This window comes from Homalodisca vitripennis, chromosome X (genome assembly GCF_021130785.1).
Source record: "Homalodisca vitripennis isolate AUS2020 chromosome X, UT_GWSS_2.1, whole genome shotgun sequence".
In the NCBI taxonomy this organism is placed as follows: domain Eukaryota; kingdom Metazoa; phylum Arthropoda; class Insecta; order Hemiptera; family Cicadellidae; genus Homalodisca; species Homalodisca vitripennis.
Window position 1 is genome coordinate 137981219 of NC_060215.1, and position 14592 is coordinate 137995810.

The following is a 14592-nucleotide window of genomic DNA, read 5'->3' on the forward strand; positions in this document are numbered from 1 at the left end:
ATCAACGCGAGTTTGAGAGCATACTAAGATTGCTCAAACGTTATCAAAGAATGCTGAGGTACTCAGCATTACAATGTATTGTAATTACTATTTACAACTACAATTCCGTGAGTATTAATATTCCGATGTAAAAGGATGCTGGGAGCATCCTACGACTAACGTTGAATGTTTACTGCCTTTGTTATCTTGGAGTAATTGTAGTAAGGTTAACAATTTGGACACAGAATATTATATTAGGCATTTGCGGCTGTGTACACCGTTAATGTACACTGTGTGCATGTTCAGTGTGCAGTAATCGTTATTTAAATTCGTTCGTTATTCCGTAATTATTTGGTTATTTTCCAATAACAAAGTCAATATCGTACCGCTACTCATAATAGCGATTCTCTTTAGACTACGGGAATTAAACATCCTAAATAGTGTATACTGCATCATTACTTCATTATATATATATATATATATATCGACACAGAGAATCGTCTGACGAGTTCTTCTGAAAAAATATTGTAGACATGTTAAAAATTTAATGAAAATATAAGTATTAGATTTTTAACGCTAGAATTTGAACTGTGTTTTAGTTCAGAATTTAAAAATAAATTCCGTATAGGTGGGAAATTGAGCAAGGTATGAGTATACAATGAATGTGGTAGAATACATTGTATTTTCTAAACAAAACACTTTGCATCTTTAACAGAATATATATAGTATTCCAAGAAAACAAAATCAACCCCTCCGCATCAAATCATGTATACGTCACTGTTTTGACGATACGGGGCTGGACGTGACCCCCTGACTCAGTTGTCCTTAATGAGACACGGACAACACGTCTGCCACCAAAGCTATGTATAGTGTCGGACGACAGGCGCATGCGCTAGGCGAGCCACAGCAATACGCATGCGCTCACCGGTGTCCACGGCACGGTCCGCTAGATAAATGTCCGGTTCCGGTTCCCAAGAGTATCACTGCCAACTGCGCAATACCGCTCTTCTCTGTTGCTGGCTCGACGATATGCGATGCCTCGTATACAATGAGTCAGCGACTGCTACTATGTCGATATCACCTCTGGGTCACCTCAGTGTTGGCAGTTTGATATTGGAAACTGGATTTAAACGGCCCACCAATAAAGCTGAGACCGGAATCGCCGTGGTCAGGATTCACGTGAGCCTGGAGGACTCCTTGATTGTATTATTTGTCTTAGCCAACTTGGAAATGCTAACATCCAATGTTAATATTTTGGACAAAGCCCAGCGCTAAATGTATTAGTACTTCCTGTTCAAGAGCGTATAAAAGGGTCACCAGAAAGTTTCAATACCCTCGGAATATTTAAAAATTAATTATATGACATTTTTTTGGTTTATTGGTTTACACAAGACCTTACGTAACAACAACGTCAAATGATTAATCTGACAGTTGCAAATCTTGATATCTACTATTAAATCATATCACAATTAATTATGTTTTATTATCATTTTCAGTTTTTTACGGAATATAAATATATCACTTCAAATAATTAAAATAGGCTAGACAGAAAATGTAATAATAATGTATAATATAGATTATTACGTATTTTGTACTCGATTTCGGAATCAATCGTTTTCCACACTCGAATTTTGCGAAGTCTACTGCATTTGGCATTTTCATAATCGATTCAGATGTAAACTACAAAACATATTTATACTTGCTGTTACAAATTGCTGATTATTTTTAGAGCACAGGGTTTAGTTCAAACTCCGCCTTGGTCAGTATAGAAGAGAACTGTTTCTAAATTTTAAAATCTAAAACTAACTTAAACATTTGAGTGCCAATTACAATGTTTAATTCGACTAATTGGGTGAATTTATTTTCGTGAATGAAATACTTCAGTTTTGTACCCAAATGTTGTGCTTTTGGCAAAATATTACATTATTAATTTATGAGATCACGACTCTCAACATAACAAATTTATTTTCCAAATTGCCCCAGTACTAAAATTTTTGCTGTACAAAGTAATATTGAATAGAATTCAGTAGACAGCAAGAAAGAAAGGGCAAGGAAATGATTAAACTATTGGATAAATAGGCCAATCAATGAAGGTTAAAATTACCCATATGTTAGAGGTAATTCCTGAAAAAAAATGCTTTTTAGTTCTGAATTTATACAAAAACTGAAGTGCCTGAAATTCTTTTCAATAATTCTCAGTGGATTATTCTAGTTGAACAAAATTCATTGATCATCCAGATCATTTCTACACAGTTTGACCATTTAAAATAAAATTTTGGTTATTGGTTATTAGGTTATTGAGCTACTTTTTGGTGTGTCAAAAAATGTTGGGTGACCAACCCTCCTGGGGGGCATGCACCCCAACTCAAAATGTTCAAATAGCAACCTCCTACATGTGAACCATCGTTGGAAATGGAATAAAAAAGAACAATTTTTGGTGCTAACCATAAGTGGGTACCTATCACCGTTCCAAGATGGTCGCTGCTAAATGGCAGAAAATAGTCTTCAGCTATTTACAAACCAAAATAAAAGCAATAATCATTAAAATCACATTAAAAGTAAGATTTGTGAGAATGTTTGAGTAAACTCTACTTTTTCACATTTTTAATTGGATTTGTGCAAGGTTAATAGTGCAATAATATTATATTATTAATATTACAATGTACAGGATCACAGTGATGCTCTATGAAGTTTGCATCCTAGCTGTGTCTGACACGGTATCACAAGACTAATCATGTAACCCTTTTAAGGTGATTTTTATTACATTCCACAAAATTCGTCAAACAATCATTGATTCTGTTATGAACTAGCTGGTACGATTTACATGCTCCTGAGTTTTGTAAAAAGTATGAGTACTATTTGACCTAGTGACATGTCTCAAAACAATCAAAAATTTCACATTATATCAAGATAAGTACATGCAATAAAACAGAGAGAAAATATTTGCCTAGTTTGTATAATCACACTGATCTACCCAATATGTAAATCATAATATCACTAAGAGCAAAAAGGCTTTATACTAAACATTCTCTTCCTGTAATAGTTAGATTCCAAAGGATGAAATAGATGTGCTTTAGGAATTTAAGATAATTTCATTTTCTGCTTATCCAATGAGGACTTATTATTATTCTTTCCTAATATTTCACGATCAGAGCATTTTAGGAGACTATACAAAGCTGAGAGTTCCAGTATACCCTTTCTTCTGACAGTGTTTTTAACTTGTCCACACTCATTTTGCTAGATTTCTACTCGTCATATGATGTTTTCACAAGTGGTCTTATTTAAAAGATAAAAGACTTGGGAACTTCTCAAAATAATTAAAAATGGATACAAATAAGAATTGTGTGAATAAATTTATGATCAAGCACATGTTTGACAACACCACGGTCAACATTTATTTATTATTATTGGAGTATTATATGGTGCAAAATTTAAACTATAATTTTCATAAAAAAATTTACCAAACAATCAACAACTAATAATTGGCCGGATATATAGATGTGTCCAAATTGATTGTGATCAGTGTAATATTAATCAACACTTGTTATCAGTCCTTATCACCTAATTATCCTATTAATGACCAGCTGAATATACTACTAATTGATGTTCAGGAGCAGTGCTTGATTTTATAAATAAAAAGTCTGTCACTCCCAAAATAGGCAGAAAGATTTTAATATGATCATCATAAAGCTGGACGTCCCAGTGCAGGATGGATATTATATCTTTAACCCCTTAACAGCTATATGATGATATAATTGGCATTTAGTAGTATTTAATTGAACTAAACCAACTGCACAGTAGTGCTGTTAATTTTTACTACACTGATAGCTAACTAAGGAACTATTATGAAAGCACATTGGCGGTTTTAGCATATTTTGTAGTACTTTTTTTGGTTGAAACACTATAAAAACATGTATTTTTTTGTATTTAGCAGAAAATTTGCTACAGGATATATATCTTGCAATTATAAAATGGTTATTTTGAAAATTCTTATCATTTGTTGCAGTTATTACTTTTTCAGCACTTTTTTCAGCTGAAACACAGTAAGTGTCTTAAAAAAATTTGTTTAAGTTTTATATAATTAGTAACAGAAACAACAACTACACTAACTCATTCTCACCTATGTTCTAAGTAAGTTATATAACCAATATAAAGGATTTAAGATTTACTACAGATGTTTCTATTGAACCAAATTAATTTTGAAACTTTTGTAAAATTTGAAATTGATTAGAAATATATTTTACTATTTTTTAATAGTCACCTGATTTTGACATTTTAAAGACAGGAATGTTTCTCTAGATTCAAACTATAACTGTTAAGCAATATTAATAAGCTTAATGCATTTTTTGTGCTAAGTTCATAATCTGTGGAATATACAGATTGCAAAAATATATAACACTGTAAGGTTTCATCATATTATGTGTAATGTATAAAATTTAGTGAACCTCTGCACAAAGGCAAAAATCGGCCTTCCACTCGAGGAAACTCTGACTACCACTTCTGCGGTTAATAAACAATAAGAAGAGTGGAGAGTCCAAGTTGAAGCCTTGAGATACTCCTCAATTGGTAAAAGATCTCTCAGAAAACAAAACATCAAATACTCTCATTATTCTTTCTTAAAAATACAATTTTATGCAACAAATAAGATTAGGAGAAAATCTGGAAATTCCCTCAAAAAAAGGTGATCTGGGAACTTATCAAACACATTTTGGAAATTAGGGTAGATAATATTAACCTGACCGTATTGATCAACCTCAAAACCTGCTATTGCTTACAGTTTTGACAAGTTTGTGGTATTTGAACAACCCAAACCTTTATTTCATGAAGTCATGTTGATGTAGTGAGATAAGGTGGCAGACTTTATCACAAAGAAAACTGCATAAAATCTTTTTGGACAAACACTGTTATTGGTAAAAAATTAGCGAATGTTCAGGGGCCATTCCTTGGAATCTGGGTTAACTATTGCGAATTATTCTGGATGAAGTGAACTGTCCTATCAATATCCTCTGAATATCACCATTCTATATGGGACAAATTTCAACAGTTAAATCAGGTATATTCTAAATCTCAGGTTCCCTCTAACAACTGATCTTATCAAAAGATTTATAAACATAAATGAAATGTTCTCTAAGCTTTTATCCAAACAAAGTTAGCAACAGTTACAGGACTGTCATCAATAACAACTTTGATCATATAAGAGTAGCATCAAATACAAAACTGTCATTAATATTAACTGCTGGAGACAAGTAAATAATTTTATGAAATTGGTTATTATATTTCTTGAAGTTGATTGGCTTAGACATCAAGGCACTTTCAAAACTGCCTTCTACAGTGATCTACTTGTACTTTTACCTCTTCTCAAGCCCGAACCCACTGGATAGTTTGTAATAGATATTTATTTTAAATCTTTTAAAAGTAGAAAAAGGTAAAGAAAGCAAGGTTGTTAATATAAACTTAATATAATATAATCAACCGCAGAATCAACCACTGTAAAAATGTCTGTGGCAGTCGAACGATCTCTTATGAAACCAAGCTTAAGTGGAAAGATGAAATGACAAACTCTTTCGTAAAAGAAACTGCACAAATTTTTTCAAACACTTTTAGAATAATGCTTACAACAGAAATTGGTCTAAAATTAAGAGTTAGGCAGCACTTTTTTGTAATTGGCATGACTACCAATGGAAGGAAAGTGTTGTGCTAATGAAATCTATCGGAACAATCATACAGCACATGAGCAATGATATCGGATATACCTTAGATTGCATTATCAATGGAGTACGATCAATCCCAAAGGCTGAGGAAAATTTTAGGTTCTTGATGTTAGATTGGACAGTGTAAACTGATGCTGAAGGAATGTCAGACAGATATGTTTAGCCTTTCAGTTTCTTCTCACAACTACTATTGGTCTAAAGATTGATGTAAAGAATTTAACAACTCTACAATAGCACAGCAAAGCACAATAGCATCAGTTACAAAACCATCCATCAATACTGATTCCTGGAACCGAGGTAAAATCTTATCGAAACTGGTTCACATGATATGAGAAGTTTGTCGGTTAGAATTCAATATTCTAGAATGCCTCCTCTCGACATGATCCAGTTCAACTTTTACCTCTCTTCTAAGGTCAGAATACACTGCATAGTCATTAGTAATATCAGGACTCTTAAATTTTCTTTGTGCAGAACACTTCCACTTAAGCAAAGTGATCAAGCTGGGTGAAGACCACTTCATATACTGGAAAATATTCTTCCTCATTGGTAAATTATTCCTCATAGATATAGTAATCACAGAGTTAAAAACCTCAGCTGCAGTATCGAGAGAAGAGACAAGTACGTCTTCAGTTCAGTTATAAGATTAAAAGTATAAACAAAATTAATCTCCAGAGTTAGGTGAATCCCTTAACCAAATGACACCATGGATATGCATCTCTCAAGAGGAGGATTACCTCTTTCATCCCTCTCAACAGTGCAACAATGCCAGAACGGAAGTCGATTGTTGATTGTAGTTCAAAAGGGTGGGGTCTGGGACATTCTAACCTCAATGGACTTGTGACAGATTTAATTAGTCCATAAATCTTAAAATAGTAGCTGTTCCAGTCCAGGATTATACAAGCTACATCCAAGGTAAAGAAAGCAAGTGTCCCAGTCATAATTAAAAGCAGTTAAGATTACAACATTAAGATGTTATATTTCATGACGATGTGACAAAGTTTTGAAAATAAGTGTTGGAGACATTTGAGTGAAGTGAAGGAGGGAAAAAGTCAAGAAAACAAAGATTTCTTGCCTCAAGGTATGTAACTTAATCCAGATACTTTCTAGGAGAAACTTTGAAATCTGATCTTCCGAAATAAACAGATCTTTGGTGACATTAAACAAGATACACCTCCCCCTCATCACAATTACAGTTGGCATTTTATATTTCTTATTACCTCAGATAACAGTCATGTTTACACCATAGCAATTTAATACTACTTATATATGTTAAATCTGGTTACTTTGAAGAGTAATTTTAGTTTCATCTCAGGTTAAATTTCTCACTCCTCTGATAAAAAATATAAGCTATAACAGACCGCTAGCAATACACATAAAAAGAAACAAAGGTGCTCACCTTGGTAACCCCAATCCTGTACGTAGCAGGGTCTAAATCCAAAGATGAAGCCATCTCCTCCACAGCTGCTCTTTCTTGGTTGTCTTCTACAACCACACTGGGAGCTAGCAAGTGGAGTCTCCTGGCAAACTCTTGTAGGCTCATAGATTTGGGGAAACCTTGCCGATGAAGCCTCACTGCGTCCAAGATTCGAGACCCTCTTATCTGTCAAATAACCAGAATATTATAAATAACATTTTGGGCTAATGGATTACATATAGGAAAGCATTTAAAATATCCTAAGGAATAATCCTCCTGACGTAGAGGATAGATTCCAATCCTCGAAATGTTGTGTTATACCTTATGTAACCATAATGATGGCCAAAGTCCGCAATCCTGTTATTCTATTACAAAATAACTGCAAAGTTGGCAGGCTTTTGCTATAATTTTGTAAGCATAATAACAAAATTTCACAAATGATTGAAAGGTTGATATGATCTGATGATTACTCTAATGCTTACTTACGGAACATAAAATCTGGTTACGTACGGAATGTAAATTACAGCACCTTAATATTACATTACATTAAGAATTGATTGCACTTGCAGTCATCTTGATTTTAGCCCCATTACAACAATATTAAAGTTCAAACACTTTACTACCTTATGTTTACACGTAGAATTATGAGAGATCTCATTTTAAAGGCACAATTAATGTGCATCCAAACGCTTCACAGTTGTTTTCAATATTTTTATTATTCTTTCAGAAACAAATATAAAACCTTATTTTTTTCACCATTTAAATATTCAAAAAGTATCACTTTACAATTAAAACTAAAACTTTGTTCATATGGAGTAATACAAGGCCGTTTCACTACAGTCGATGCTTAACCAAGGAAGTTCACTATCACATTAACATATTTTAGTGACAGGGCTTCATTAGGAAAACTAAGCCGTTGCCTAGGGTGGCAGTTTCGAGGGGGAGCAAAAAGAAGAAAAATTACAAAAATGTATATAGATTACTGTACTTTAAGCAAACAAAAACGGACCATCGATAAAACGGAATTGAATTTTAGTCAGATTAAATATTACTTTGAGTGTCAGCATAATGCCTATGTAACTTATGCATTGACTTGACTAAAATATAAGAGGCCTATTTAGCTACCTCTATTTTACGTGTGGGGGGATAAATATCATGTATGAAAAAACGAGAAAGAAAATGCTCATCAGCTGCTGGCTAAGCATCTGAGGCTTCGCTTTTACATGGGGATAAATTTTAAAACTGCTTTATGAGTAAGGCTTTGTCAAAAACCCACAAACGATTAATTTCGGACTTGCAAATGAATAGTTAAAAATACAATTATCTATTAGTATTAATTGTTTATAATTTATATTCAGTATAAGTTATTCTGTAAGAAAGAGTATTCTGACTATACATTTTAAGCCCTTATTATTAGCAAATAAGCATATTTCTAACAATTTGTATTAGGTCAGTACAATCCCAACTTTCTGGAGAAAAAATTTATGGATTAAGACAAATTACTATTCTTTACACAGTTTTAATCTTTATCCCCATGATAAAAGCGAAGCCTCAGATGCATAGCCGGCAGCTACCTAGAGTGCCCTTTTAAAAGCTTTTAACCCTCCGGCTGGCAACGTCGTAAATTACGACTCATTTTTTCCCGCCGTGAACTGGCAGAGTCGTAATATACGACTCATTAAACATCGTCTACTAATTACGTCATAGTTCCGATAATTACCGCTCGAATCGCATAAAAGTTATATCAATTTAATCACAAGATCCCAAGCCTTATAATAATGTATTCACTTTTATATATATATGAATATTTGTTATTTTACTGGCCGCTAAAAGCTCCCGACTACTTCCGCGTGACGCGACTCGGCAACTGTTAGTGCTTGTATATAGTCTTGTTTTTTTCAATTGTAATTTCATTTGTAAAATAAAAGTATTTCTAACTATGTATTTTCTTTTTGTGCATAATTAAGTGAACATTATGCATATTTTAGATTTTTAAATAAAATTAATTTTGAGTTTTTTAATGGCTTAATATAAAAAGTGTTTTTTGAAAAAAAAAAAAGTTTTGAGTTCTGACCATCAAACATCCACCATTATTTAGGCAAGTCAAATTATAATTATGTTTATATTGTACAACATATTCTGCAGAGTAAATTTGATGTATAAAGATTTTTTGTTTTCTCCAATAATTAATTGTACAGGATAAAAAATTAAAAACTCTGCACGAAGCTACAAAACAGGGTGCCAGTCAAGGCTCAAATGCGCGCCAGCCGGAGGGTTAAAAGCCTTATAAAAAAACTATGTATCCATTTAAATGAACTAGTGTCATTTGTGGGTGGGGAGCCATCGAGTTGGTGTTGGGGGTGGCAAAATGGTATTTTTCCTAGCGCACCAGAATAGCTAGCAACAGCCCTGTTTAGTGAAGTGTAAAGCACTTTTTTTACCATTTTGACATGCATAAATTATCATCTTCAATTGGATGGTTTCTCTAAAAGAATAAATCTGATTATACAAAAAAAAAATGCTTATTTTCATTTAAATTTATACATTTTCTCAAGCAGTAGGAGAGCTAAAACCTTTGAAGGGAAATAGGTTTTCTTTCCTAGTCGCTAATGTTGGACACTCACGGTTCACATACATACTGACCTGATTGCGGAGAAGAGGAATATCGATGAGACAGTCTGGTTGAGGAGCAGAACTGTGATGAGCCGGTACCAACGTTTCGCTGAGTCCTGCAGTCTGGTGAGGTATCAGACACTGCACAAACTTGATCCTGGTGCGTTTCAGTGTGTCCACCAGACCATCCTGCAATGGTGGATTCAAGTTGTAAAACTGAGCTGAGCATACGCTTATTTCAATTCTAGCAGAATACTTTGTGATCATTTCGAATTAATTTGCTTCTGAGTGGATTCCTGAATTCATTATTTTTAAGCAACCTATATTTAAAATTCTTTAATCCTACTTCCTTTTGAGTACTAAAACTTTCACAAACATAAAGAAAATAAATAATTAAAACCAGGATACCCGTAAGTAAAAAGATCAAAAAGCTAAAATGTAATTAATTTAAACTATTTATTAAAGATCACACAATAAGATTGCTGCTCTGTTATAGTGAAAATATCCTCTAAGCTGAAAATAACTTATTGTATCAATATAGGTGTAAATGTAGGAGGGTACCGATTTCTCTAAAAGTAAAACGACTACTGATTCTCTTACCTGGCACAGATGTACAACCTGAAGTATACCACTACATTTTTGGCCAATAATTTTATTTGACTGGCACTCCAAATGTTTGAATCTACACAAATTTTGAATATCCTGTAAGCTTTACACCCTTCAACTTCAGTACTTATCACTAACTGAAAACACCTTCGTACTACAAATAGCAAATAATGCACCGTCACAATTTCATTGTGGATACAAAGCCTGGGTCCATAACCTTCACTAAAGAGGTGAAGATTATGGGCATTTCTTCAATTTAAGTTCTTAAGAAATGTCTGCTGCAAACTTTTAACTGGAGAAGTGTCTGCTACCAAACAAACTTTATGTGTGGAGGTAAAAGGATTACTTTAAAAGTAAGTATCATTTCATTGTACACCCGCTGCAGTCGGCGTTTCGCACATGTTCACTGGATCTCAACTGATCTACATTGGTTACTACTAATTTGCTAATTTCTTAATAATTAAAATTAAGCATTTCTCTTATTGAAGTAGTCAGAAATCTGAGTTTTTAAAAAGAAGTAATATTAAAATTGTATGTGCACAAAAAAGAGACGGGCAGGGTTTGCTACCTGACTGTTTTTTGCACTCTTGTAGTCTAAAATAAAACCAACAATGCACCGTACTACCCTCATGGCATTTACTCCTCAGCCGTCATAGCATTTGTCGCTTGGACTCTCTCAGTGTATTAAAAATTTCAAGAACCATCTACCCCACTTACTTTGGTTGGGTTTTTTTACGAGTTCCCTCAATAACTTAGTGTTGCAAGTGCTACTTCAGTCAGTGTCTCCAAAATCTTTTTATGCGGCCTACTGCGTCAAAAGTCCTGGACATATTTTCTCGCTAATGGTAATTCAAGATACATCCTATTTCAGGTGATCGTGTTGGGACATGTATGGGCACTCAACCATTTTCAGCCAACCAATCACCCTTCTTCTCAACAAAGTCGTCCAGTGCTCTAGCTAGAAAGTCAGTGGTCCCCAAAACCATCATTTTTGATGGTACAAATTGCTTGTTCTAGTCAGTGTATTGTTCATTGTCTCCTTTGATTCATACTCAGTAATCATAAATAAGTGTAAAACCTCCATATGTTACATATATTGTGTTTTCACTTTATTGTCCATATTTAATATGTTTAAGACAATTATTGAGCCCACTGATTGTGAAATTTATGTTGTAATTTGAATAAAGAATGTTAAAGCAGCTGAAATGTATCGTCAAGTAAAGATGGAAAGATGTTTAAGGTGAAGACGCGACGAGTGATGGAATGGTGAGAAAGTGGGTTGGAAAGTGTAATGAAGGTCAAACAAATACCCACGACGAGGTGGCTCGACAAAGGTGATTAATCTTCAGTAATCTGATTAATTTTCAGCCAGATCTTGTATACTCACTTAATACAGTATAGCGTGTAAAATATGAATTGTGTATAATGTCCGGACCAGTAATACTTACCACAACAAACTTGAACTGAAGTGAGAAGGATTTGCGTTTGAGAGCAGTAGTAGCTGTACGATGGAGGCTTGAGCCTTTCCTCAGTGTCTGGAGCCCTTCCAGTCCGACCACAGAGCCCGTCAATGAACTTGTCAGTCCAGCACCCCAACTCATCACAAACAACTCGCTCACTTCCTTCCTGCAATTTAAAACATATAATTGTTTAATTTATAGTGAATTTTAAAACAGCAATTTTTATGGACAACCTTACTACAGCATAGTTAGAAATGATAAGATTTTTCTCACCATGTATTTATGTCACAAAATGCTTATATAAGGTGACTTGATTGAAATGTTATAATTGCATTAAAAGTGTTAATGTGATATTTCCGTTGTTTAATACTAGAAGAATATCACAGAATTTTCGTTGCTGACTACCAGTGAATACACCAGATGTGGGAAAGAAATGACAAATAATGTAGTAATTGGCTGGTACCAATGTAGTCATGCTACTTGAATACTGTGTGGAGGGAACTTGTTTAAGATGGTCATACTGTTTTAAATAAAGAACAAAGATACACAGTTTCTTTCTGTATGCTTTTTTAGTAGTATAAGATAGTCCATAAATCATTATTTCATTTGTTTAACCAAGATTCTGATAAAACACTTCCATCTTACACTTTTTGATCTCTCAACTTGGAATTTAATTTACTAATGAAAGTAGTGCCATATTAAAATGCTGAAACATATTTTAGAGTGGATGGATAAATTAATAACTTTTCAAAGTATTCAAATTACACAACTCATCACAAACCTTTTTTCCTTACAGAATATAATTTTACCATAATCCTTTCAGTTCGAATTTCAATCAATGGTTAGTTCTAAAAATGGATTTATCTTTTTCTAATATTAATATGGCTTTTGATCCTTAAAAGGAGCAGGATGTGGACCATCGCCTGATTCTTCCTTGTGTTGTATTTAATTGTAACCATCCCAAGTCATCAACTTGTACAAAACACTTGTTGATCATCTTCTTGTAATTTCACCTCAATAGCCTCAGCAACCGACAGATCATTTTTCTGCTACCGGTTGGAACAGTTGCACCGGTTCAGCTTTTATTTAAAACGGCCGAACTTTATCTACATTGTTAAGTATAAAAACAAATTTTACTATATTTTCTTTTTTAAATGTAAATATAAATTGATGAGTTCTGAATACTATAAGGAATTAATTTATTTTAATTATAATGTCACTTTCATGATCACTGTCAACTTCATTCTCTATAAAAATTGACAGTAAATTAAGTATTGGAAGGTCAATAAGTCCAGACAAACAGTAGTGGTCCAAAAACGAGTTCCTGAGGAACTTCATATACTACTTTAGATATGAATGAAAAGTAATGTTGCATACAGTGTTTGCTATCAGGGTTATTGTCTTGCCTAATATAATTTTGACAATAATAATAGACTGTGACATATACAGTATGTTTTACTAAGAATTAAATATTAAACAATTTATTTTTTCATATTTACTCGTATCTGAGCATCACAAATTCTATAAAATCATTGGCTATAGTTAGGATTAACGGACTGTGATAAAAACAATGGTGATAATTATTTAAGATATTATTGTTTTCTAAGTACTGTTTAAGTTAGACATAATTAACTTAAAGTAAACTTGTAAGACAATAAAAATTGAGGATGGAGTGAACTGTATAAGTCAGAAAATAAGTGTTTGAAAATAAAAACAACTAACTTTTGGGAGTCCTTGAGCACAGAGGCGGCAGAGCGGATAAGTGGATGTTCAAGGCACTCTTTACGCCAGCCCGAGACGCAGTAAGAAACTGGCATGGTGGCATTGCAATGGTATAGCGTCAACTGGTTGTGGTTGGGACCTTTCTTCATGACAGGTTCACTTTCTGCACAACATCATGAACACTACATTATCGGTTTGATCATAACCTCTATCCAGATAATATACATATAAACATACTCAAGTTGTCTTAGTAAATATAAAACTGAATCAGTATAATGATTAATAACAGAAAATTTTATTTTGTCACGAGACAAAGATAATGGAGAATAAGCCATAAGGAAAAGAATCAACAAATATGTTTCACAACACATTAATTAAATATCCTTAAAAATATCATACAGCTAGAAGAATGTGTTACAGTAGTGAAAAATTGTGCAACTGTACCAAAATGTTGCCCTCTGATGTTTACTTTAAGAACTAGTTGAATAGTTGCTTTTCAAAATATGTATCAATTTAAATTATAAGTAATAGATTTTTTTAAATCTGGAAACGGATTTAATTTTTTGTTCAAAATAATTAGGTTAAAAGGTTTTATAAACAAGATTTTGTTTAGCCAACCAATCTTGAAAAGTAAATATATATACTTTTGTTATATATATATATATATTTACTCTTTACTTTTCAAGATTGGTTGGCACTCGATACTGATTACCTGTTCATAATAATCAATTAATAAAATTATATTCATTAGTAGTGACTCTTAAATGACAGAGCAATGATATGAGCACAGAGCTTTATTAGCTGAAAAAAGTTATTGTTATTATTATTATTTTAAAGAATATAAGAATTTTAGATTTTTATTCCACATTATTTTCAGTTTCAATATTGATATTGTATATCAATACTAAAACATGTAAATATGGAATAAGATCTACAACAATTTCAACTGGTTGTTACAAGTTTGTATCTAATCAGATTCCAAAATATTGAGTAATATATTAACCCTTTCCGCTCGGAGCGGTAATGTTAGAATGTCCACAGAGATCGGATGGGCAGCAGTGTTGGCCACCGCCATTTCCTCTAGCGC

The 14592-nt window shown here is 33.2% G+C and overlaps 1 protein-coding gene across 2 annotated transcripts in view; it reads right to left on the reverse strand.

Moving 5' to 3' along the window:
• The window catches only part of LOC124369898 (unconventional myosin-XVIIIa), a 145279-nt gene that overhangs the window by 81250 nt on the left and 49437 nt on the right, over positions 1-14592 (reverse strand). For both annotated transcript variants that reach the window (XM_046828054.1, XM_046828053.1), the window contains exons 16-19: positions 13506-13668; positions 11772-11949; positions 9748-9906; positions 7087-7290 (exon numbers count right to left, since the gene is read on the reverse strand). In XM_046828054.1, the coding sequence (XP_046684010.1) occupies positions 7087-7290; positions 9748-9906; positions 11772-11949; positions 13506-13668 (704 nt within the window). The remainder of the gene's footprint in view (positions 1-7086; positions 7291-9747; positions 9907-11771; positions 11950-13505; positions 13669-14592) is intronic.